At 43.1% G+C, this 26,985-nt stretch overlaps 1 protein-coding gene across 2 annotated transcripts in view; it reads left to right on the forward strand.

The window, feature by feature from the left end:
* Positions 1 to 26,985, forward strand: part of PTEN (phosphatase and tensin homolog) — a 231,178-nt gene that overhangs the window by 58,463 nt on the left and 145,730 nt on the right. For both annotated transcript variants that reach the window (XM_085605587.1, XM_085605590.1), the window contains exon 2: positions 26,697 to 26,781. In XM_085605587.1, coding sequence (XP_085461713.1) covers positions 26,697 to 26,781 — 85 coding nt within the window. The remainder of the gene's footprint in view (positions 1 to 26,696; positions 26,782 to 26,985) is intronic.

The following is a 26,985-nucleotide window of genomic DNA, read 5'->3' on the forward strand; positions in this document are numbered from 1 at the left end:
ATTGAGACTCCGGCTCAGCCTTCATGACCCCAGGACGCTTCTTTGTAAACAGCGGTCTATCGAAAGCTTTCTATGGGAATGCACAGAACCTGGCTCAGAATGTACTTATGTACTTCACTTAGCAGCACAGGCTTTTAATACCCAATACATGTCGTTTTTTTAGTTTTCATTCAATGAGGGGATCTATTCCCACACAAACACTTAACTATAGTTTGTAGCTCCTCTGGCTGGGAACACTGTATTTAGGCGCTAGAAACATAACCACCTTTCTCTCTTTTGCAAGTTTTTTTCCCTAAGATACCAGCTCCCAACCAAAAGCCTGCATACTACTATCTCCTGAAAATTATAATTCACCATGACTGGACGTCAACCTATTAAATTTGAGCTTAAAGCAGAGTAACCTTAGCATTGCAAAGTTTCAAATGTCATCTCGTTGCATTCCTTCATTTCGCTAGAAAGCCTATTTTTATGGCCAAGTTTACACGCTTTTTTAGGAGTACTTTGCGGCTACCGCCCCTGAAGAAGCAATCAGTATCCCAAACCAAGCAGGAATGGCGCCGCTACTCTCCAGGCAGTGGCAGAACTTGTGATGACGCTGAGGTTGTACTCGGAAACTGATACACCATCTGAACACAAATCTGTGCTCTCAAAATAGGATTCATGGGCCTGCCGCATGATGCTCCATGAGTGCGTTTCTTCAATCTGCCCGAGAAGCTCTACATTTAGATTGTAGTTTCAGGAGTGTTGATCCACTTCTGTAGGCTTGCAACCAGGCCCAAGCCGTACCTGTGTCTTTGCAGAAGTGTGGCCCCATCCAACATTATCCAGAGCTGGGCTGGGAACTTCAGGGAATATTGTATCCCCTCATCAGTAGGGCCAGCAAAGCCAATAGGTCTCGCCTTTGGGACCTTATAAGTGTTTAGCCATGCATCAGTTCATGTTGTTGCACCAAGGATGTTGTGCTGCAGAACTAAATACTTATAGGGTCCCAAAAGTGAGACCTATTGGCTATGCCAATGCTTGTTTTTAGGCCTGTGATTGTCAATTACCTCTGATTGCATGATGGTGAGCTTCTGTTCCTGAAAGGTGGGGGCGTATGTACTGTGATTAAAATAATGTATACTGATCACTGTTCAAGCTTGGTTTGGCGATTTATGAAATCGCTAAAGACACTGAGTGATTTCAGCACATTAGTGATCAGCTACAGAGGATAAGAATGATTAGTTCTGTTGGACTCCCCCGTTTCAGTAGTAAACAAATTAAATTATTGTAATACAACTAAATACTGTTAACCCCTTCAGCGCGGCACGGATTACCGCGCCGTGCTGAAGGTTCTGTTGAGCGGGCGGGGCCGTGACGGAGCGGTTCCGTCATACGCACAGTGCGACTGACGCGCATGACGAACCGCTCCGTCATGCGCATCGAAAGGGTTAAACTCAGCATCTCTACTGTGTGAATTGTTTATTAATGTCAATGACCTATATTTCAGCCTGCTTGATTTGTCTTTATTTTTAGTTGGTTGTAGTCAATGCAGATTTGAAAAATGTTATTAAGTTACCATGCTGTAAACAATACAGTCTTGAGGAAGGGTACACTTTAGGGCTAACCAAACTGTGCGCCAACAATTACACCATTATATTGAGGCGGTTGGATGGACTATAATCTGTCACCATATATTATGATCATGTGGAAATGTTCCTGTTTTAGCAAATAGGGCAACTGTAGTTCCTCATTTCTTGTCTTTTTTTTTTTGTTTTTTGTTTTTTGATATTTTTTTTTTTACCCCACCTTTTTTGTCTGAGTGTGAGTGTTTGAAATAGGGTAGTGTGCATTTAGTTAAAATGTGTTTTACATCAGTTTATGGTTTTAGTAATAAATTAATGCTTCTTGTTTTTGTCGTATTTTTCTCAAGTAGAGGGTTGCTGTTTTTTGGGGGTCTAATACTCTTGACTAACGGTCTGTATGTAGGTCTATGTAATGCAACACTGTAAAGTTTATATGAACAAACTGTTTGGTGAAGTATTGTACACGTGGGGCAGTGTTCTTGTTGAAATGCATTAGGACAAGTTGTAGCCCACATTTAGAGTTTTAGCACCTCTTCAGTGGGCACCCTGACATACATCCTGGTGATTGGTATACCTATGAATTTCTGTTGTGTGCGGTGTTCTGTCTAATATGTTGTGGTGAGTGTGTGTGTGTGTACAGTGCTGTTGGACCTTGTTTTGGCCCAACTATGGCCTGTGCTAAATGTATCGACTTATGTCTATGTTCTGAGGGATGCTGTGTTGTTCAATGGTGTTTAGTGTGTATCTATCCTGTTGTTGTGTGTTGAGGGCTTTTGTTATGTGGGGTAATGGTGGGCTAGCCCTTAGGCCTGTTACCATACTGATGCAAATGTTATGATTGAAAAAGCAGAATACTAAATGTAATGGATTATTGTGTTCCTTATACTAGGTTAGAAATGGGAAGTATTCTTGTTTTAAATAATTTAAGAGTAAACACTTAAACCGTGAAGGTAAGAAATGTTTAATTTAAAAATGACACCATTCTATCCAAGTATAGGAAACTCAAATCTGGATGTTCAGCTTGCAACAAATCTGATTAAATATTGAATGTGTTTGCAGAAATACAGTGCTTATTGAAATTGGAGAGATTTGGGATTTAGCATCTCACTGCTCTTTTGTCCCAAATAAGGTGTTGAAGGGTACCATTCTCATAGAACTTCAGTCAATGACAAACCTATTTGTAATACCACCCGTTGACTATTCTACTAGACTCCTCTTTGGGAGTCTGGACAAAATCTATTTTCATTTTGCTGGTTGCTGTATACAAGCTCAAATAGATGACTGGGTTGGGAAGTAGCTTACAGTAGGCAAAGATTGGAAAGAAACACACAGGTGGCATTATCCCAGATAACCAAATAAAAACAAACCTAGTTCTTGAAGTAACGAGTAGAGAGGAGCAAGATGCAATACATATGGTATTAGAAGAGAGTAGAGTCCGTGCAGTCAGGGGCAGAAGTTTCAATGATACAGAGGGGTGAGGCTGTGATGAAACTGAAATATTTTCCAATGTGTGAAGTATTTTCCAGTGTGTGATGGGTTCAGGTGAAGTTTGTGGTAGAGCTTAATTTCTTTGGATAGGATTTGTATGTATACAAACCTAGTCCAATGACAGTGAAGGAGTGTACAGGGTCCAAGGCAAAAATTCAGTCAATGCATGATTGAAGGGGTAGCTCGGTTCTTGGAGTAAAGGTGGACTGTAACCTCTTGATATAGATTTCTTTAACAAGGTTTCTTTGGCAGTGTTTAGAGACTGCTGAAAGAAGACCGACCTGCCGTCGCCGACCCAGTGGCTTCAAAAGTTGTGGTCAATTCTTGCGGTGGAACAGTTAACTGGCAACCTACATGGGGCTCGTTATTTGAAGGGATGTTGCTGCTTGATTCTTTTAAAGGGCTCCTGAATGCTGTGGTTTTTTTTTTTAGTAGAGAGTGATAGGTTTCATTCTTGGTGTCCTTTGTGGAAAGAGGGGTCTTGGGATTTTTTAAACTGAGCAGTGTAGATTGTTTCTGTGCATTGTGGTGTATATTTAGTTGAGTTTGTAGCAAGGCTGGAGGAGATACATTTTTTGATGAGGGGAGGTGAAACACGAAAGGGAGGCGGTGGTCTTTAATAATAAATATGAACCTGTTACAAGCAGTGGCAATTGGAAGGTTCGTGGACCCTACAGTTATTTAAGTCAATAGAAAAATGCCTGGATGAAGAGATGTTTTTTTGCTAAATATGTATGTGCTTAATTTTACTTTTCAGATGCTTTTTAGTTATCTTGCTGTAATGGATTACTTCAATTGAAATTCCCAATGTTAAAGAGTGAATCGACTATTGAAACATTATAAACCATTTCTATGTTGTCTGTTTAAAAAGTGGTACAGCATGCAAAGTTTCTATTTCACACGTGTGTGGCTACCACACTTACGTAGGTCACCTGTGTGGTAATATTGCCATGGCACTTGATTGCCTCAGAGGATTGTGAATCACAGACCACAAGATGAACTGTGGCCTAGGAGCACATGGCACATTAACAACTTCTCTGTGGTCTACTTAAGCATAAGAAATGTGTGTATACCGCAAAGAAAGTAACCACTGCTGGCGTATAATAGAAATGTTCTATGGCCTACTTGCATGGCTCATGTGCAGTCAACCTGTATGACAAACGTGCATTCTTTGTCTCGTTCCAGAGAGAAAAGTGAACTAAATCCGATTGCATTGAAGTGCATGGTATGAATTATCACTTGTTTTAAATTTAGTTCTAGAATTATGGCATATCAAAGCAAGTTCATTTTGGGCTGTAACTCTTACTCTACTAATTTGGTAGAGATACCATGAACAAGGATGCATGCACCTGGCAGAGTACATTGTGTCGTGTAAGGGATTTCTAATCTGATTAAAGATGCTACTAACAAAGAATGGACGATCACCTAGGAGTTCTCATCCATCCCCTCGTATGTCTATACCTAGAATACCCTACTTTATTGATGCCGTTGGTGTACACGGCATACACCTTCCTTAATTTCTACAGTGGTTTTAAAAATGGCCAGATGTAACACTAAGTTCCTGTAGATGAAGACCCCTACCACCCAAGGCTATTGTTTTCTAAATAAGCAACTTATGTCTGAATTAAATGATTAAAAAACTTCCTAAACATTTTTAGTCCTGGGCATTGTGAATTGCCTAGTTTTATCAATGTTAATATAGGCCAAAGAAGCACTACTTTCTTGGTCTCTAGTGAAATTGCCATACATTTTTTTTATTTTTTATTGTACTACTGTCATTTAGCAACGATTAGATGACTGGCCAACCCTCCTAATCCTAACTAAAGATGGCGTTTTAAAAGTTCAATAATTGGCTTTTTTGTTTTTTCTCCTTAGTGAGCAAAGGTGGAGCCTGTGTGTTTTGTCCATTTCAAATTTGTCAGGAAATGTCTGTTTTGGGTACTTACTGCTCCTAGTAAAACTTTCAGTTTTGGAATTAGCCTTTTATGGCAAATTAAAAAACATGAAATTGCTTTTATTTTACTGATTTGTAATCTGTCTTGTGAAAAGACACTATTTAGTTGGGATGCTAGAGCTTGGATAGTTTTATAATCTTCTCATGTGGTATCAGCTGGAGGAATATGACTGAATGCCCCAGTACTTCATTTTTAGGTCTCGGCCTGACGTACGCAGCGCATTCCCTGCTCTCGTCTTACGAGGCTTCTTTGAATCAGTACGATTCCAGAAGCCTCGTCCCAGCGCTGCCTTCAGTTTTGATTCGTGCGCGTCGTTAGGCGTCACAAATTATGCCAAAGGCATTGCAATGATTGCACTGAAGGCATGTCAATCCCTCATTGTTGCCACCCTGTCTCCTTTTAACCACGCCTAGCGGGGTTGGATCGTTTACCCGCGGCATTAGACTATGGCTTTTAAATACTGGGGAAGCACTATTTGTTTCCACTTCCTTCTCTCGCCCCGAGACTTGTTTATTTCATTGATTTGCCGCGCGGGCCACTTTCACCGCACTTGTTAAAGAGGCAGGCGTGGGGGTAAAGGACTGAAGTTGGTGGCCCCATTAAAGATAAGCTGCCCTCCCATGTTTTACGGCTCTGTGTGGCTTTCTACAAGTGACATAGGTGCCCTCGTCCCTGGCAACAGATTCCCGAACGATGTCATTGAAATGCCACGGTCAGCAAACGCCATAAACCCGCGCTTTGTGGCGTGAGTTTGCCTTTCACAGAATGCACCGATGTCACCTGGGGTGTGAGCAGCGCCAAGGTGTTTGAGGGATGGGTTCCCACCGACTACTCTCTCAGGCTGGTCCCTTCCCACCTCTGGGGGTAAAGCGTCGTTCAGTGCACTCCGTACGTCGTTTACTGACGCGCCGGGTGAGATTGCCAGCACGTTGTTTACATGAGGTGGGTTACCGGCACATCATTTACCTAGGGTGGGTTACTGACCTGTTACCCGGCAGTCGTTTACCATTGGTGCCAGGGGGTATTACCAGCACGTCGTTTGCGTGGTGTGAGGTTCCCAGCTCATCCTTTACTGAAGTGCCTGGTGGTGTTACCCGCACATGGTTTACTGAGGTGCCGGGCGAGGTTACCAGCAAGTTCTTTGCATGTAGTGGGTTACGGGCACGCCACTTACCTGGGGTTCCTGGTGGGGTTACTGGCATGCCGTTCTGCACGACGTTTACCTGGGGTGCCTGGTGCGGTTACTAGAACGTCTTTTACCCGGTGTTATGGGCACTCGATTTCCAGACGCGTCTTGCGGGATTACCGTGAGGTGGGGGAAAAGTAGCAAGAGAAAAGGGACACCCTTTATGTAATTTTACCGGTATCTACATTTCCCACTGAAAACTAAACCTTAACACAAGCACAGAATTGTCTTGTGTAAATAAATACACGAAAAAGTAATAATAAAGGCCGCTTTTCAACTGAACTCGTGTTTGTTATGGTCTGATTCAATGTGTATAGGTTAAACAAACATACATTATTCGTGTAATGGGTCGAACGTTCGACAATAAATGGACAAAAAGTCAACCGCAGAGGTGGTGTCGTGCATACTCGCACGTATACTACGTAATATTTATCCTAAATTAATATTGTGTTGTATGATTACGTTTAATAATTCAACCGGCAATTTTGAATAGAAAAACAGCTCAACGATATGAGCGTTTGGCATAGCAGCGACGCAATTGGAACTCTTGTGAATGCTTATATAGCAGTTTGTTTTCCCGCCAACGCTTGACATCCTAAAGTGGTTGTCTATCTCGTTAGACATCGGAGATTCGGTGCAATAATGCTGAAAGGTGAAACGCCGCGTCCTAGTTTTCAATCCTCTGATGCATGCTACATACATTTCCTTTTTAGGTCTCGCTGGCGTTGCAGCGCGAAGCGCTGCCGCCAACGAGAAACTACTGTTGCTGTGATGCCTCTCAAGGGAGACAGACTTGGGCACGAGCCGATTCTGGTCCGTGAACGCGCTTCACAGTGTGCCCGGACCAGAATCGGCTCGTTCCCAGGTCTGTCTCCCGGCAACAATAGTCTTGTTGGCGGCAGGTCCCTTTCACCCTCCCAAAATATCATTTCCTGTTTCCCTTGCACTCGCTTGCTGTTGGTCTGCCCTTCTCCGGTGATGCTCTTCACCCCCTCCGCTGCTGCTTCCGCTGCCCCGGACCCTCCATGCTTCTTTACTTGGGTTTGTTTTGTTGTGCTACCTGGCGCGTTCCCGCAAAGTGCGTGACTCCCCCTGGTCCCGTGCTACATGGGCAGCCAATCACAGACAGACTGGGTGAGTGTTGCGCGCACGCCGTGGCGAGTCTTTCGCTCATGGCATCTCTTGCACGCGCTGTTTTCTACAGGGCCGCGGAGTAGGGGTCCGGCTGCATGTCCTGTAACTGGCGCTTCAGCTTCATCCGGAGAACGAGAGGACCATCCCCCGCATGCCCAGCTAGATTCCTCACCGAGGCAGGTTATTTGTGTCTTTCTGCCCTCTGCTCCTCTCGTCTTTTGTGCCCTTCTGCGCCACTCGTTTTTGTGCCTTTCTGTCCTCTGTTCCACTCGTTTCTCTCTTGTTTTGTGCCTTTCTGTCCTCTGTTTCACTCGTTTCCCTCTTGTTTTGTGCCTTTCTGCCCTCTGCTCCTCTCGTTTTTTCTGCCCTCTGTTCCACTCGTTTTTTTGTGACCTTCTGCCCTCTGTGCCACTCGTTTTTCCCTCGTGTTTTGTGCCTTTCTGCCCTCTGTTCCTCTCGTTTTTTTTGTTCCCCTCGTTTTTCCCCCTTTTGTGCCCCTTTTGCCCTCTGTCCCACTGGTTTCCCCGCCGCTGTGGACCCCTTCCAACACTACATATTCACCAAAGGATTGTGTGTGTGTGGGTCGGTGTGTGGCTCTTTTGTGCCTTTCTGCCCTCTGTGCCACTCGTTTTTCCCTCTTTTTTTTTTTTGTTCATTTCTGTCCTCTGTTCCACTCGTTTTCCCTCTCTTTTTGTTCCTTTCTGCCCTCTGCTCCTCTCGTTTTTGTGCCCTTCTGCCCTCTGTGCCACTCGTTTTTTGGCCTTTCTGCCCTCTGTGCCACTCGTTTTTCCCTTTTTTTGTGCCTTTCTGCCCTCTGTTCCTCTCGTTTTTCTGTGCCCTTCTGCGCCACTCGTTTTTCCCCCTTTTGTGCCCCTTTTGCCCTCTATCCCACTCGTTTCCCCACCGCTGTGCCCCCTGTGGACCCCGTCCAACACTACATATTCACCAAAGGATTGCGTGTGTGGGGCTCGGTGTGCGTGTGTGTGTGTGTGTGCGTGTGCGTGTGTGTGCGTGTGTGTGCGTGTGTGTGTGTGTGTGTGTGTGTGTATAGGTGCAATAGGTCTTGCCTTTGCGAGAGCTAAAGCTATTGGCATTGTAAATGACTCTGCCATTTATTTATCCGTTTTCAAAACCAACCCATAAATAAAAAAGTTTGTCATTTACAATACCAATAGCTCCAACTTATGCAAAAGGCGAGACCATTGCATTGTAAATGCTTGTTTCGGCTTTGTAAGGGTATCGCCTGTCAGTCCATCTGGGCGTGTGTGTCTTTGGGAGTTCTTAAAAACATCCGGGACAAAATATTCTGGTGTAAGGTGAGAGCTACACAGCATTATGATTAGGACGGGTTATCGCAGTAAATTTAAGGTTTAGGTCTATCGTTTTATTTTTGTTTTATTTTTTAGTTTTATATAGCGCAAACTTGACCCGAATCGGGTATCAAAGCGTTTTACATAGCACCCGTTGCATTACATGAGAACAAATTCATTTTTGTTAGGCACGGGGAGATTAAGTGATTTGCCCAGATTCACAGGATGTTCAGCGTCATTGCTGAGATGTGATTTTTTTTTTTTAATACATTTTAGAAGGGTAACTTAAAATGTGTTGAAAGGCCGCCCCATCTTCTCATATTCACACATTTTGGCTCTGTAAAACTGTATGAAAGCGTTAATTATATTTGTATTTACTGATCTTATTATGGTATAGAAACTACATTTTCCCACTAGATGTAGCACACACGTCACCTGTGGAACACTGTATCATGTGGTCCGTCGGCTAGACTGCCGACTTTGGTGCTGGAAACCAGAGTTCAAGCCTCGGGGTCGCGTCCACATCCTGTGATTCTTCTCCCTGTGCCTCAATATGTAATGTAAATACGGTGCTCATGTACAGCGCTCCAATACCGTCGTGTCGAGTTTGCGCTATATAAAAAAAAAAGATGCAAAAAAGTTGAAGGAACATTTATAATGCAGAAGCAGCATGGAGTTTGGGTCCTGTTTAAAGTAGGCCACAGAAAACTGTTCAGTGGGCAGCAGGGCATGGCATATGTACTAACAGTTGGTGGGCAGCGAGGCATGGCATATGTACCTGGGCAGAATTAGGCAGCACACCGCACAGTGCTTTCTTCTGTTAGAGATATTAGTATTGTGAATACAAAAAGGTTCATGCGCCTCAGTCGGTTTGCGCAGAATCACAAGATGTGCCAGTAATCCCTGGGTCATCATGGCGACCCATCCTGGTCTTAACAACTAGAGGTCTGCAGCCCACCGGGAGAATGCAGAGGCCCACCCGCCCTGCCCAGAAACTTGGTAAACTATGCTGCTCCACCCCAGGGCCAAATGCGCGGGTTGATTTTCGTTCTCACGCGTTTAGTATTTTTATGGTAACCTTCTTTAATTTTGATTTTCTGTTTAATTGCCGTAACTAGTTAAGTTTCAGGTTTGATTTTCCTTTTCAGTAATTGTTAGCATTTTTATGGTCCATTTTCTTTTTTAAATTATTTTGAATGTTGGTTTTATGTTTAACTGCTGTGGTTAGTTCAGTTTTCGTTTTCCGATTATCAGTGCAAGTACAGAATTAAAAGAACCAACCAGTACAATACATTACATGTTTTTGTACATGATGCATTTTTCCCCAGTCTTGCTGTTAAGTTGCACTAGAAATAATAGCTGTCAGTCTCCCAAGTCGGCAGGCTCGAACGCTGTATTGGCTGTAAAAGTTTAAAAATGCATTCAGATTTCCACAGTAGGAGGTTCAATAGACTGAGCTATGCAGTTATCTGGTGACTAAGCGTGTCAGTTAGTATGTTAGCACAGTGGTGAGGGGGTCTGCTACAGAAGTCTGTTTTGCAGTAGCACACAGTTTCCTGTACTAATAAAATTGCTCAGGTGCTCAATGTGCCTGCTGCAGAACACCACGTATCATCTCCAGGTCATAGATCCAAACCCTAGACCTTTGGTCTGTAGGTTCATTCATTTAATATTGTGTTCCAGATGGAACTCACAGGTAACTATTTCCAGTCCTCATCAGAGGGTTATGCAGCCTCAACAAAGACCTGGGACTATTGTGCATGGAAACGTTTACGTGCATACAACGCTAACCAAAGCTTTCATTCTTTTGAGGGTAAGAAGCAGAGTACTATTGAATTAGGTAGTAAACAATACTACAGTAATTAATGCTTACTATTGAACGCAAAATAGTTGTATCTTCTGTGTATGGGCAATATTAGTATAATTAACCTAGCACTACAGTGTAGTTATTATGTTAGGGTGTTAACTGACTGTCTTCAGGTCAATGCTTGCACAGAGGGCTCAAGGGCATCGGTTTATGACCGATTTATATACCTACCGCCAAGTGCAAGCGAGTGCTTCACCCACCACTAATAACCAGCATTAAAAATGCAATAGGTCTTGCCTTTTATTAAGTTAAAGCCATTTGCTTTGTTTTAAAATACCATTAGCAAAGCAAATGGCTTTAATTTAGTCAAAGGCGAGACCTATTGCATTTTTAATGCTTGTTTTATTTTATTTTTAATACCCAATTTATTAAGTTTCTTAGAAGATTTCAACTTCCAAGAAAGAGCACACCGCGTGGTAAATATCCAAAAAATAGGCACAATGCGTATCACAAATTCCCACCCACCAATAACAATTCATAGGTCCCCTTAGCAGAGAGAAGACAAGTCCCAGATTAGGACCAAAGAAGCGTCAATGGCTAAAGCCACCGTATGTGCAAATTTTTGCATCCAAGCTGGGTCCACGAGCCCTGGGCTGCACAATGAAGGCCTCCCTATTATCAGCCCATTACTGCCAAATTTTAATATATGTTTGGGGACAATCTCTGTCTTTGTATACCGGCTCATTTCTGTCTAGACTCCAGGCCCGCTTCATTTCCACAATCTGAGGTGGTGCGACATCTTTCCAGTGGCGAGCTAAATCCCTTTTAGCTACATTGAGGCTGAACCAGAGGAAGGTGGTGGTGTATCTATCTTCCTCAAAATCCGCCGATATGTGTAGAAAGATCAACCTAGGATCCAGCGGAATGGGACGTCCCGACACACGCAGTCTAAAATTCGAGTCCAATATGTTTGTATTACTGCACATTCTCACACATTGTGCAGGAAGGTACCTTCGGACTCTGTGCAATGAAGACAGAAGGGGGAAGCAACTCTGTGTAAAGCATGTGCGATCAAGGTATTTTAGCTGTATGAGTCACAGTCTGGATAAAATGACTGAGTATCTGGGGGATGTCCTAGCCTCTGCCCAGTCCTCGTCCACCAACTCCCTGATGGCCCGAACCCAAGCCGCACGCAGTGCAGCGCATTAATCTGGCATGTGGTGAATTGGGGATCGATAAACCGGAGTGATTTTGTGTGTTTAATTCTCCTAAGTGTAGTTTTGCATTGAGGGTGTTGTATTCAGGGTTGGTCTCCAAATCGCAAATGAGTGGAGTCGGGGCATAGCACGTTGGAGGTAGAGGTAGAACTGACTCCAATGTAAAGAGAATTCACCCTGAAGGATGGCATGGGATTTTTTAGTATCTCATTTGGAGAAGCCCTCCAGTGTCTCCACCTACCCATAACGGGGTCTGTGCGTAAGCCTCTGCTTCTAGCCCATCTTGGCCAGCGTCCCTCACCCAACTCTTCAGCACCACCCGTATCGCCGGGGGAAGCAAAAGTCCTGTCTGTCCCTGTATAATAAATGAAGGATTGGGGTGCCTTGGAGCGCCCACTTTTCTGATGTGACAGCGGGGTCATCTTGAGTATCGTACAGGCATTTGCTGACCATCAGTGGCGGTGGTACAGGAATCGAGAGGTAAACCATCTCGAATATAGCAGAGTGGCACTGGAGGGACACAGGAAGGGCAGACTAGGTTTTGTCATCTGCTGCTAGTGCGTCTAGGAGCAGCTGAATATTCATCTCCCATGCTCGGGAATGGGCAGGGATGACCCAAATATTTGAAGCTGCGATCTGGAAGCTGGAGGCCAATCTCGAAGTTTTGAAAGTGAGTGGGGTAACTGGGAAGATGGTAGATTTGGTCCTATTCATGGAGAGATCTGTAATCTCACCCTAGATCTAGAGTACATGAGGGTCATTGGGTTCCAGCTGAGTCAAAAAGATCAGGGCGTCAGTATAGAGCGCTACCCTATCCACCTGACCTTCCCTCCCCCTATCCACCTGACCTTCCCTCCCCCTCATACCCATGTATCTATATGTAACTACTTGGCCAGGGGTTCTGCGGCGAGCGCAAAGAGCAGCTGGGACAATGGACACCCTGATATGTGCCCCGTTCAATGGGGAAGGGCCTAGAGAGAGCACTTCCCACTCGTACATGAGCAGTGAGGTCCGTATACAGTAGTTTAACATATTTCTGTAACTTGGGCCCAAAGCTGATCGAGGAGTGCAAACAGTGACCTCCAGTCCAGAGTTGGACATCTACTCAATATCTGCCAGTATTATTGCTGTTGGGTCATCCTACCGGTCAGCCAGGTCAAGCGCATTATAGACTCTACGAATGTTGTGTCTGGTGGCACGCCCAAGCATGAAGGTGGACCAAGGTAGGAATAACCCTAAGTAAACGGTTGGCTAAAGCGCTGTTAAATAAAGAAATCAGACGATAAGAGAAGCACCTGTTGTTGGTGTCTCCCCGGTTTTGGAATCGCCACCGTTACTGCCCCGTGGAGGTCGGGGGACGTAAGCCTGTGTCAGCTGCCTCCCTGAGGGCTGCCATCAGGGGCTCCCAAAGTTTGCCCGTAACAGTTTTAAAGAATTCGCTCTGTAATACATTGGGGCCCGGCGTCTTGCCACACTGCAGGTCACTAAGAGGCGCTGTTTAGTTCCTCAGAAGTTAAGTCCTCATTGAGTGTTACCCTATTAGGCAGCGATAGGGCCCTGAGGGGCAGGTCTGACGCAAACCACATAATCTGTCCATCAGGCAGATGGGCTTATGGAGCGTTGAAGGGCACATTGACGTGCTATAGCGTGATGTCCATGTACTCGTGTGCCTGCAACATCCAACAAGTAAAGGATCAGGGTATATGATATTGGAGAAGAGACTGTGTAATAATTTTCTAGCCTTGTCCCCCACCCCTCCTCCCCCTTGATAAAGATGGCATTGCCAGGCCAGCCATACCGTCTTAGCCTCTTCCAGAAGGTGGCCCAATTGGGATTCAATATGAAGCTGCTGGAGGAGTTCAGAGTTTGGGTTGAAGGAGTGGCAAGCCTTCAGCCCCTGGACGTGTCTCGAGGTCCTGGACCATTTGCTGTTTCTGGCATTTCCTCGTAGTCTGTTGTACACCGTGTTGGTTGTATGTCAGATACTCCTCAATTGTTTGTCCCACCAGGGAAGTGAGGGCTGTATCCTGAATGGACCATGAAGCCCAATGCCAGCAGAATGACTGTCTTGAGTGAGTTTTGTGCAGGGATAGGGTGACCGGAGACCGACTCAACAGCTCACAAGAGAGGATTTGGGAGTGCTCTATGAAGGTCAGCCTGCGGAAGGAGGACCTAGTCAAAATGGGAGAAGGCATTATTATATTAAGAGCCCCAAAATAGAATGATGACTAATACAATCGGACCATACTTTTTAACTTTGGGGATTATCTGATCAAGGAACGTATTCTCCAATGCAATAAAAGACAAACTCTATCAGATCAAAGGGGACTTCTCTTTTAAATAAAATTTCCAATATGGACCCATTTGCAGCACGTCCCAGGAAGCAATTTAAAGGCCTGATCAGCAACTTGCAGAAAACTGGTGCCCCAGCAGGTATTGTGTACCAGTCAAGATTAAAAGTTCTCTTTAGAGGACACGCTCAGATTTTTCATACTGTGGAACAAGCAAGAGACTTTTTGCGTTCAATTCAGCAGTCGGGCTGAAAAGACTGGAAGGATGGGAATGGCAGGAGCGGTGGTAGTAACCATTTGCTATGTATAAATAGATAAGAGAAATATATGATGATTGGCTGGTGATCAGGCGTAGCTTACTTTCACTGACCCAACTCAATCGAGTATAATTTTCATCTGATCCATTTTTATTTAAAAGAAAAGGGGATTTTGCTTTGTTGCAGAGATGTCCTTGGTGGCCTTAGGCGATCTCCTGGTGCCTTGTCAAGGAACCACTCCAGGGTTTGGGTGGGGAGGGGAGTCAAGGGTGTGTACGTTTTGGGAGCTCACTCTGGGTGAGGGAGGGGATAGGTTGAGAGCTCCTGTCTGGGAGGAAGCGTAGGACAGGTTTTGCTTCAGGGTTGACAGAAGCAGGGCAAGGGGAAAGGGTGATAGGGATGGGCGTGCATTTGTGGGGGGGGGGGGGGGAGTGAAAAACGTGCAGCAGACAGTCTGAAATAGAATATGCTTAAAAGAATGTCACGTAAGAAGCTGAAAATCTTCTCATGCAGTGTGAACGGCATATATAATAGATCAAAATGCCATGGTATACTAGCCTGGCTTAGATCTTTAGAGGCAGACGTGATGCTTTTGGAAGAGATGCATTTAAAAGACAAGGGCCGCAAGCATCATCCAGCACTCATCCAACACTCGCACTTCACATCATCTCAGGCTTCGCACGTGGGGTAGCAGAATTGATCACACGCACAGTTAAGTCTGAAATTCTGGGAGTAGCTCGAGACCCGGGAGCCAGATTGATTTGGGTTAAACCAGAATTAGCAACCATGTTTTCAATTTAGTAATTTATTATGAACCCATTGAGGACACTCCCTCCTGCATACAGGAATTTCATTATCTATTACAACAGGCGACAGGCCATTTGAAATAGGGGGAGATTTCAATCTAATTCAGAACTTGTCTCTGGACACATCTCGCTTAAATAAGCATCAGATTAAGCCCAAATCCATTCATGCTCTAAAAACCTTAATTCGTTATTTTGCTTTCATTGTACCCCGGAAGAGAGTACCATATGTCAGTGCGTCTACATACATGCCACTCAATGCGATACGGCACTGCTTTGTGAATAGACTTCTTTTTAATATCTCATGCAGTCCCGTGGGCAAATGCCACTATATTAGCCAATGCATATTCTGCTCCTTCATTAATCTGCCCGGACGTCCCATTGACAGCACCATTATCCCAAAGACCAAGATGGAATTTTAATAAAGTGTTACTTGCAGATGACCCCTGGGTTATGCGGATGAACAATTTAAAGGAGTTTCTAAGCCACATTTTAGACTGTCTCTGATTTGTCAGTATGGAAAGCCTTAAAAGCGTACTTTAGAGGTCAAGTTATTTCTTTTCTTGCCTCCCAAACACAAGCACAAAACTTCAGCATGCAACATTGCAAAGTAGGTTGAATAAAGCCACACAAGCGCATGCGCAAATCCCAAATGAAAGTGCGCAGACAACCTTAGCTCAAGCTAAATATAACTTCCAGACATTCTTCACCGCCAAAGCAATCGTGAGTCACACCTCATACCTTCAGAAAAGATATGAGGAGAGTGAATTAATTGGTAAATATCTAGCCTGGTTAACTAAGCGAAGAGCCAATGCGAATACTATTAAAAGGATTTGTGATCCTCTGGCTAATGTGATCCGAACACAACCCTCTGATGTGGCTCAAACGTTCCGAGAACATTACGATAGGCTATTTACCGAATCTCTGAAATGTTCTCCTGTTATAAAAGAATGGTTAAGACATATCAAGGTTCCAACGTTTATGTCTCCGCTAGCGGAATCATCACCACTCCAATAAATAACGCTGGCGGAAGTACAGCTGGCTGTAAAGTTGTTGCGTAACTCAAAAGCTAACGGCAAGTATGACATACCCACAGAGGTACATAAGATGCTTTCCCTACAATAAGCGCCATTCTTTGTTTGCAGGGGTGTCCTATACCCAGCACCTTTGCGGAATCAGTAGGTATTAGTTTAAAAAAAAAAAGGCAAGTCCGAAACAGGCCTTTATTCCTACCGTCCCATAAGTCACCTCAGCAGTAACTACAAGTTGTTCGCTAAGATCACCGCAAACAGGATATCCCCTGCAGCTAAGTCAGTTATCTGCATGGACCAAAACTGATTCTTTCCTGGAAGGAATATCTGCTTTAACTCCAACTTTCTGATACAAGCGATATATTTTTTTCCAACCAGAGCACTAACTAAGGCTCTCTATATAATGCTCAATGCGGAAAAAGCTTTTAATTTAGTAGAATGGGAGGTTTTATATGCAATCCTCCATAAATTTGCATTTCCGCAGAGTTTTCTGAGACCGTTGAAGGGATTATACTCTGGGGCGAAGGCCAGTATAATCATTAATAATGTTTCTATTTATAGAGCCTTTAGCTTGTGCCATCAGTAAAGACCAAACTGTTAGCCTATTTTGGGAGCCCCAAAGCTCAAATTATATGCGGATGATATGGTGCTATATTTCATTGAAGATAAGGTGAATATTCAGTGTAACTTTGACAAAATCACCGAATTTACAGCAATAGGCGGTTATACAATTAACCAGGCAAAATAACTATTCCCCAGTGATTCTTCCATCTACTATGTGTATGACATTTCAGACAGGATGCCCCGTTAGGCACTTGGGTGGTAGAGTGACCTCAAATTTTAATGATCTATATGCTCTAAATTTTGTTTCCATTTTGACCAAGCTTCGTTCGCTACTCAAACAATGGAAAAAACTTCGCTTTACAATTATAGGTCGGATCTCGCTCGTAAAGATTTACTTGTTGCCTTTGTTCTTGTTCGCTTTTTCTAATGTATGGATTTAAAATACCCAGACCGTTCTTTAAGGCTATCAACTTAGAAATGCATGCATTTATTTGGCAAAGGAAGCAACTCCGGATTAAACTGTCGATTCTTCAATTAACTGAGGAGGAATGCAGCTTGACACTACCATACTTTAAAACTGATTATCAAGCGGCTCTTTTAAATTTGTAGGCGTCTGCATCCGAGAGGGCATTTAGTGACGATAATTACAATTTGAATAATGTTAAAAGTAGCAGAAATTGACCACACCTCTTTTTTAGAAAATGTGTTACAAGACTTCCTGAATTGTGGTCGACCGTTTTAATCTTATTTTGCAAGAATACAAAATTCCCCATTTCCACTCATAAATTAAACTCCATTCCTGTTCAGGGCTCTGCTTAAGCCTCGCTCATTCTTAGCCGCTGGGCGACTTTGGGCTTTCGGAGGTTTATGGGTATTTTCCGCAACAATCAGTTTATCACATTGACAGCGTTGGGGCAGGAAAATCCACCGATTAACCCCACAATCTTTTTAAAAAAACATTTTTTTTTTTTTTAAATAGCTGTACCCAAATACGGCATTTTTGTTCTGGCTACCCGGTGGACGTAAATGAAATAACTGACACAATTTACTGGACCCTTTTCATCTCCCATCTATCAAGAGTTGGAAACTGGTATCGAGTTTTACATCCGCATTTAGGTTTGAAGTTATTTGATCACATAGCTGCTACCACTGGCTGCATAATATCTGTAGCACAATGTCATTATTTCAATCAGTTCAGTAGGAAAGCTATTCGTGCGGCCTACTTCAAGAAAATGGCTTTTATTTGTAAATGGATGATTTATTACACCCCAGATAAAATCTAAAAGACTAAGCTAGATGTTTTAGATGTGGGTTTGATCCAGGGAATTGGCTCCATATGGTATTTAACTGTCCCAGATAGTTCGTATTCTGGACCAATATTTTCAAGAAAATGGGGAATTGGATGGGACAAGACATTTTTCCCAGTCCGCTGGGAGCCCTCTTTGTTACCCCATCAGGGCGAACAATCTTTCTACAGAACAAAACCAGCTCTCTTTCGTAGCTAGCCTAGTGGCAAAATTAATTATTTTAGCAAATTGGAAGTCTGCAATGATAGCCACTTTTGATCAGTGGCGCAACAACATTTATAAGGTTAAAAGCCATGAGATTCCGTAGGCAAAGGAGTGGGTGCTAATAAGCAGCTTAAATTATTTTGAGTGGTACTGGGAAAGAGCTGAGATTTGCGAAACTAGCAGGTAGCTAGATTGTTCAGGCAACTGTGAGACCTAAGAAATTGCTTTTCCTAATGTGTGTAGTTAATACCAGTGTTATTAATTTTACAACTGTAATTTATGGGAATCTTTGAGTGCATGATTTAATATTCTGAGTTAAGATAAATTGTATCTGCTCCGTTTTGATTTTAAAAAGAAAAAGGAAGAAAAAAAGAGCTGGTTGGTAACCAGTCCTGCTGTTCCCAGTTTGTGACCCAAATGCCCAAGGAGCAAGGCCAATTCACCCTCCTTCCATGCTGGTCATTAGGTGCTAGGTTTTGCCAAGGCAGAATGGGCCGAAAATAATCCTCACAATCTGCGTCCGTCTCCCCTTAGCGCACATTCACCGAACCTCCTAGTGTTTAGAGTGTCAGGGCTGTCAAGGGTCTCCACTGAACTGGCCCGTGTGTCCCTGGGTGGCTGGAGAAGCGCAGAAGGCAGGATGCCAGTGGATTGGGGCTGCACAGCGGCAAGCCTAGCTTGGCTGCGGCCGTCATCTTCGCACCGTAGCCGCATGCCCCGCTCCAGTAGTTCTTAATAGAACATTCATATCTCTTCAACAGGAGAAAAACATTAAAAGGGGCCTGCCATCTTAACTAAAGGCAGTAGTGGTTCTTCGTTCTCTGTGGCGTGCGCCTTTTTGAAGAGGCTGTTTTTGAGATTTCTCTTAACTTATATCAAGTTCATAAGGCGATTTTTAGCTCTGGACATGGCAAGTTCAACACGCATGAACCTAGAGTTCCTACTGTGCCTATTTGATGGGAATTTCTGATCAAACTGTGTTGAACGAGGAAGTTTGCTTTGCTTCACATTAGGGCCCTTTCAAGATGTGTAGGTCAAAGTTAGGTTTTGTTTGTATGTCAGGTCAGCTTGAACACAAGAATATGAGTTTGAATTTGAATCTTTGCTTCTCCAGGATCCATTAATTTCATATGTAGTTAATATGTTCTCTGGTTTCTTTAGACTGAGTATTTCTAACGGGCTGGTTTTGTAGCCCTTGAAGTTTTTGTAAAGTCCTATTTATGTGCTTGCACAAATACTATGTTGAGGTAGTTCAGCCGAGATAGGATCAGTGCTCTGATAAGTTCAATCTGCTGTCTGTGTTGGAGAAGAGGGGCAATCTTCTGATTATCATGAGGTAGTGGTTGATCATTTTTTCTATTTTTTTTGTCCTGGTGTTTAACAGAATGGTCTTTATCAAACCAGATTCTAAAAATTCTCAGTGATTAACGGTACCTAGTTCCTTTGGCCGTCCAAGTGGGAGGCTCATGGTTTTGGTCTTGCAGGTTATCAGGATTTCAGTTTTTGAACCTTTTAGGTGTATGAGACTGTTCTTCATCCGATGGTAGATGTTTCTGGCATGCTGTCATGTTCATATTTTGATTTGAGAGGTCACCTACACAGAGGTTATTTTGAGTTTACATTTGGAATTTAACATAGTTGATATGTGTCCGGAGTCTCATGTAAATGTTAATATTAACCGGCAGAGGGGGTATCCTTCGGAAATTCCACAGCTAACTGGTTTTGTGACTAGAGTAAACACATTTTGATTAGTTTGCATAGCCCTGGGGTGAGTGATTTAAGCCACTAAAGAGCTGTTAAGGTTTATCTTGGTCTTCTTTTGTAATTCTTTAAGTGGGGGCTTGTGGTCCGCTGTGTCATATGCTACTGATAGGTCCGGAATGGTAAGAATTATGAATTGGTCCACACCAAAGGAGGACAAGTGAGCATCCTTGATGTCCAAGATCAAAGTTTCAATGCACATTCTGAGTCTGAAGCCTGTTGTCTTCCAGATAGGTTGTTGGATTCAATGATATTTTGAAGTGGTCTTGTGACTTTGCAAATGGATTTTGCGAATGAAGGGGAAGGTTCAATATGGCTCTGTTGTTGGTCTCAGGAGGGTCTGCAGCTTGTTATTAGGTTGTTGGGTTATTATGGCTTGTTTTAGTAAGTTGGTTTCTCTTGTGTGTTCTAATGAAGGCATTTATGATCTGCGTGCTGTGGGGACTAGGTGCGGTCAGATTTATTGATGTACTATTTGTTCCTATTCTTAACATCAATTGAGGTGTTTTACACAGACATTATTTATATAACTACAAACAATAGCTGATCTATAGAAGGAGTTTGTTTCATTTTGGGTAGCAAGATCAAAGTTTAAGTTAATCTTCTTAAAGAACAGTTCTTCTGTGTCCACTAGCATATTTTTGTTTTCCCTCAGGATGGGTTATCAGTTGGCCCTCTTTTGTGAACCTTTTTGCCGTAGTAGGTCAGTAGATAAAGGATCTTTATTGAGCCATTAGGTGAGTTCGACATTTGGTGGTTTGTACATTAATGTAATGGTGCTGAGTGTCTTAAATGAGTCCAGCCTGATAAAAAATTGCAGTGTAGAAACTGGGCATAGCAAATGCTTTCTCCCCATAACTTGAGTTGCATGATATTAATTCAAAATAATCCTCAGAAGAGATTTGCATCAAAGCACCTAGGACACAATTTTAGAGAGGAAATAAAATTGCCATGCTGATTGTAATTCCTAGCTTTGGACAATATAGGTGTCCAGTGTTAGTTGGATTGGAAACTTGTTGCTATGACCAGCATTCATAAAGCACTGATAAATGTTAATTCCTGAATGGCAAGTTAACAAAGCAGACTGTTTGCTGCTTCATTAGTACGTCTGTGCATATAGAGGAAGTAGTCTTATTTTCTAGTATTTGTGCCACTTTGGTATGAACTGTAGGTGCCTCGGGTATAGGTGTTCAGGAGCATTGCAGAATAAACACCCAAGCTTCCGCTAAAAAAAACAGAATGGAGACTGTACAGCCAGAACTTAATTTTCTGAAGTGGGATGTGGTCACTTCTTAAAAGTGGCTGTAGTTTCACTTAAAGTGCCACTCTTTTTCAGTGTTGTGATGGGAGCAGCTTATTCTCTAGTATGGCAGTTGAAGAAAGCCTCAGATTTCCCATGCTAGAGCTGACTCAAGTCTGAGACCATTACCTGCGGAAGCTAAGGGTGGGAACAACCATAGTTCCTAAATATTATCAAAATAAACCAATAGGCTGGTGTAGTTCAGGGTTTCAAATACCAAGCTTTTTCAAGGATCTTGCGTAGTATGCAGTGGATCCGACCCTTAAAATCTAGACTTGCTACTTATGATGTACCTATCTGAGGATCATTAAACTCGTTTGGACTCCAAGATGTAACTAAGTGGTCTAGGTGTGTATACAACTCACTGCAGGAGAGAGCTTATTTGAAATTGAAGGGATCAGCAGCTTTCTAGTTCCTGTGGAAGAAGGCATTGCCACTGACACATTAATAGGAATTCAACGCCTGGTGGCACAGTGTTTTTGTTATTTTTCTTCCTTTTTATGCTGGAGTCTTTTTTCTATTGAGTCTTCGATGATAAGTGATCTATTTTGTATAGATCTACCTTGGCAGTACAGCTGTTGCTTGACCTTATGTGATCAAATCAAAAAGAGCTTTCATGAGTTCTACAGAGCAGGGGTTTTTGATCTGCCCATATGTTGGACAGGAGTAGGTGTTTTGATTTTCAGAAGTTGTGTGTTTCCACAGAAAAACCATCACCTTGTTTTCACATTTGCTGCCCTAAGTGAGCCAGGTATGACCAGACATGGGTCCCATGCTCACTGGCCCACTGGAACCAAGCGATACCTGGCTAAAGAGTCCTAATTGGGACGAAACTGGCCCTAGGTTGTTTGTGTTCCAGTTCAAGGAGGACCTGACCTGGAATTTCGGACTGGGCTTTTCCCACGAAGAGCAAGGTCAGGACTGATTTGCATATGGCTAGGTCTACACACGGGTGGCATTGTGGACAAAAAACAATGGATTGGGGTGTGGCCCGAGCGCATGCCAGTGGTTAAGATTAATTCAAACATTCCATCCATCATCTTTTTGTTTTTTGCATTTGCTACCCTAAGTGTGCCTTATATGCCCAGACATGGGTCCTGGACTCACTAGCTGAATGCGCCACTGGAAACAAGGTATACCTGGCTGAAAAGACTAAATTAGAGTTAAACTGGTCCTGGGTTGCTTGTGCTCCGGTTCATGCGAACCTGGCCTAGCAGTTGGGGCTGGACTGTTCCCATGAGAAGCAGAGTCCAGACTGATTTGCATATGGCTGGGTCCAAACTGAGGCGGCATGGTGGGCAATTTTTAGGTCTCGCCTGGCTATCGCGTAAGCGATCGCTCAGCGAGACTTATGTAGGGGCTTTAGAAAATGCTCCCAAAGGCTTCCCAGGCGGATCGGGTGGCGGTTACGCGCACAACCACGCGCGTTCCATTTGCCACCAGCTACTTCCTGCGTGTGCGCCGCCTCATGCATTCAGAGAGATTTAGTAAGGGGCACAAGACCTTAGGAATGCGTTTTATGGCCAGTGCATGTGAGGCATTCAAGCGTGAAGCTGGCATCTGGCTTCGGACTTGAAAGCAGCAGACTACTTTCGCCAGCGCGCGCTCGGCCTCACTTCCTGCATCCCCTCTTACAACAATTAACTTTCGTTATAACTCACACCCCATATGCTCGTTGCCTCCCACCCTTCCTTTGATGTCCGCTTTTCTTGTTTACAAACCACGCCTCACACTGCTGCACGCCTCACACTGCTGCACGCCTCACACTGCTGCACGCCTCACACTGCTGCACGCCGCTGCATTACTCACTGCTGCATGCTGCACGACACTGCTGCACGCCGCACACTGCTGCACGCCGCTGCATTACTCACTGCTGTATGCTGCACGCCGCACACTGCTGCACGCCGCACACTGCTGCACGCCGCTGCATTACTCACTGCTGTATGCTGCACGCCGCACACTGCTGCACGCCGCACACTGCTGCACTCCACACACTGCTTTTATGCAGGTTTATGCTACTGACATTGTAAATGACAATGCCTTTTATTTGTTTTAAAACCAAAACAGAAATAAAAGGCATTGTAATTTTACAATGCCAATAGCTCAAACTCTTATAAATGCGAGACCTATTGCATTGCAAATGCTTGTTTTTTTTAGATGCTGCCCGAGTGATTGCCAGTGGCTGAGAATAATTCAAGCCTTCCATCCCTTACCTTGTTTTTGGATCAGGCGGCAGGATAAAAAAGTAATTGGCAGCTTGACCATTAGGGAGCACATGTGGTAATGCTGTTGAAGTCTCGTAGATAAGTAGATCAGTCATGGTGTTTGTGTTTTTCACTGTCAGCACAGATGACCGTAGGGCAGTCTTTAAGAATGTATTGCGGTTTTCCAGTCCAACCACCATCGCCTATCCTTTCAATCGTTGACTTTAGATTTCAGATTGCAGTTAAGTGTTTGAGATCAGTATGGGGTGCCCAGAGCTACACTAATTTACATGCATATATTATGCGATCAACAAAAAAAATGAGAGAGAGTGATGACAGTAATTATGAAACGTATATATTTAAGTAAATAGGCATTTAATGGTGGAATGCTATTACTTTATATTAAAGCCTACAGATACGTTTTTTTGTTACACGATAGTTGTGTATAACTTTCTAATTTAATCTGTGTACCTGATGGATGCCTTGCGCTAAGTTAAGTAGCACTGAGCTGATTATGGTGACAAGCTGTAGGCGATTGGTGCACTGAGAATCGTTGTCTGAAGGCATACGTCTGATCTGCTAAGACGGAAGCAGTAGACTTATTTAATTTATCGTGAAAAGCATTTGTTAAAGTCACTAGGCTTTTTTGTTTTCAGTGTGCTATAGGCAGGTGTTTAGTTAGATGTAATCTCAAACATTGCTATAGTAGGCAAGTGATTCAGCTTTTGACACCCGTTCTCAAATCCTGGGATTAGAAAATGTTCACTGTAATGATTCTTGTTAGGCCTTATTGACTGGTTGTATGCTTTGCAACCCTGTACGTATTTGTAACTTTAGAACTGTATGGTTGCCAGCTTATACACACTTCGTTAGTCCTTTGTTTTGTATAGGGTCAACCCAGTGGCAGAGGCTACAGGCCTAATCAGTTCACTGGGAATTTTTGTGTCAAGCCCCTTAGGTGTGATCTGTTCATAATGAAATTGTATGATAAAGCAAGTAGGCCAGACCTCTTGTGAAACATGTTTTAATGGCAGTAGACTTCAAAGGGTGGATTTTTATTAGTGTTCTAAAGCCCGTAGGCGGGTATTTTGCTACATGGAACCTCACAGATTGCAGTAGTAGGCAAGAGTTTCGGTGTTGCTGACTTACCCAAACAAACTTTGGGGTATAGAAGATTTGCAAAATTGGAATCCTTCTAAGGCTCTATTCTTGGGTATTTTATATTGTTTTGACAACTGGTTTTTGTACATGTTTGTACACTATTTATTACAGTGTACCTGATGGTTGCGTTGTGGGAAAGCTTGTGACCAAGACAGTATGTTGTAAGTTGGTTATGGTAACAAGCCAATGATAAAGGAAAGCCTGATTTTGTTTATTTTTTTAAATAGATTTTTATTGACATTTCCGAATTAATGACACAATCTGCTTGTTCAGTAAATGCCATTATACGGTTACAGAAATAGGCCATTTGTCTACAGGAGTTATGGGTATTGATAAAAGTGACCCTGTCTTTATAAGCGGCACAACTGCTGGATGTCAATAGATTATCTGTAGCAGATCAGCTGTCCAGGTTTTGGAGTGTTTGGAAGAAACCAAAAATGCCTTTTATTTCTTTGTTTGCCCCATGCAATAACTATATGAACAGTAAATAACCACCCTGCGCCCCCCCCCCCCCCTTCAATTTGTCCCTTAAGTGTGGCAGCGATGTCCGGTTCTTACGCAAAGGCGTGTCGCCAGCTGTCAACTGTGTCCTACGAACTGTGATACCATAGGTCTTATCTGCTTACTCTGAAAAGTTATGATCAAGACAGATGGCCTGACATATTGATTGTGAAAAGAGGGGTTGGTCTAACGGCTAGGGCGCTCGACCTCCGACCTGGGGAACTGGGTTCGAGTCTCTGTAATGACGCTAAACATCCTGTGATTCTGGGCAAATTACTTACTCTCCCTGTGCCTAACAAAAAATGAATGTGTGTGTCCTCCTGTAACGCAACTGGTGCTATGTAAAGCGCTCTGATACCTGATTGGATTTGGGTCAAGTTTGTGCTATATAAAACTCTGCAAAAAAAAAAATATATATATATATATATGTTAAAGTCAGTAGGCATTTAAGCGAGAATTGTTGTTAGTCTGTGTTAAAACATACAGATATTTATTTGTAACTTGAAATCTCAGTTTATCTTTGTAGGGAAAGGTTTCAGTGTTACCCTCTATGACAAGCCCTAGGTGTACAACATTTGCACATTAATTTTTCTTGTTAGAATCTCTTGGAAAGCCGGACAGGCTTAACTGACTGCCAGGAGCTTATAATAAAAAATAAATAAAGTATGCATCCATGTATATAAATGCATATCTAAATAGAGGGCGTTTGGGCGAGCCATTGGTTTGTCGGAGTGTCATTTACACCCAGCGTCTGTCCATGACCGCGTACTGCATAGACTAATGTTTCCATTCACTTCAGTCATTGGCTTCCTGATCCTGTGAATGATGGTATTTTCTGACCACATGTGCACATCCACCTGAAAATGTGTGAGCATTGGTGTTGAAGCTTGTTGGCCAGTCCTTTAGTTTTCTATGTTTTCCATTTAAATGGTCCACCTTTGATTTCTTTGTTTCTCCTCTTAATTTTTCCTAAGATGATTATGCTACTACAGCTCTTCAAAGAGTGGTAGAGGATGGCTTGCTTGCTCCTCATTTCATCTGCAATGTGCCGTATCCCATGTGGCTACTTCCCCTAAACTAGGCAACCATTATGGAATGCCTTTGCCCATAGTGTATCATTATTTTACCATTCCTAGATAGCCAGCACGTTGGTTCTGAACAGCGATAAGACTATGTACAATAGCTCTTCTAGACTTTAATTTAGTTACTGCATGTATATACCAGTCATGTTTAGACAGGAGCATGTTTTCCTTTCCCCTACGTGTGTTCTTTTAATATAGTTTGGGTATGTTGTTGAGTTTGTGTGTTTTATTCTGATTCTGTGAGAGGGAGACTGCAAGAATGAGTTTGTGGATGAATTAATGGATGCATGAGTGCAAACAAGAGTGACGGTGCATGTATGACTTATTAATGAGTGGCACAATAGTCACTTTATAAGCTTGCGCGCTAGGCATTGCTAATGCTGGTTTTTGTTTGAACTCTGTCCCCTTCCCCCCCAAAAAAATAAGTTGTCGTGTTCAGCTCTACTCGTATTGTGCAGTTATTAGTACCAAGACTGTCAGTTATGGATTTTATTTATGAACTTGTGATTTAATTTTTTGAGTTTTTTTTCAAGAATTTCAACATAGTTCCTTAATGTTATATGTACAGATATTTATCCAAACATTATTGCCATGGGATTTCCAGCAGACCGGCTTGAAGGTGTATACAGAAACAACATTGACGATGTTGTAAGGTAAGGTTTTTGCAGTTTCAAAATCTACAGGATGAGCGTGTTGTTCAGTAGTTGGAGTGCATGCATTTCATACTGAACAGCCTACAGGTATGTCTGCTTGTGTATGGTTCTACAGTCTTAATCAGGAGGGATACATGAAAACCTTCACCTACCTATCCCTGATGCTCCTCCACTGGTGGTAAAGAAGTAGTCAGGACCCCATAC

The sequence above is a fragment of the Triturus cristatus genome, chromosome 1_2 (genome assembly GCF_964204655.1).
Source record: "Triturus cristatus chromosome 1_2, aTriCri1.1, whole genome shotgun sequence".
In the NCBI taxonomy this organism is placed as follows: Eukaryota; Metazoa; Chordata; class Amphibia; order Caudata; family Salamandridae; genus Triturus; species Triturus cristatus.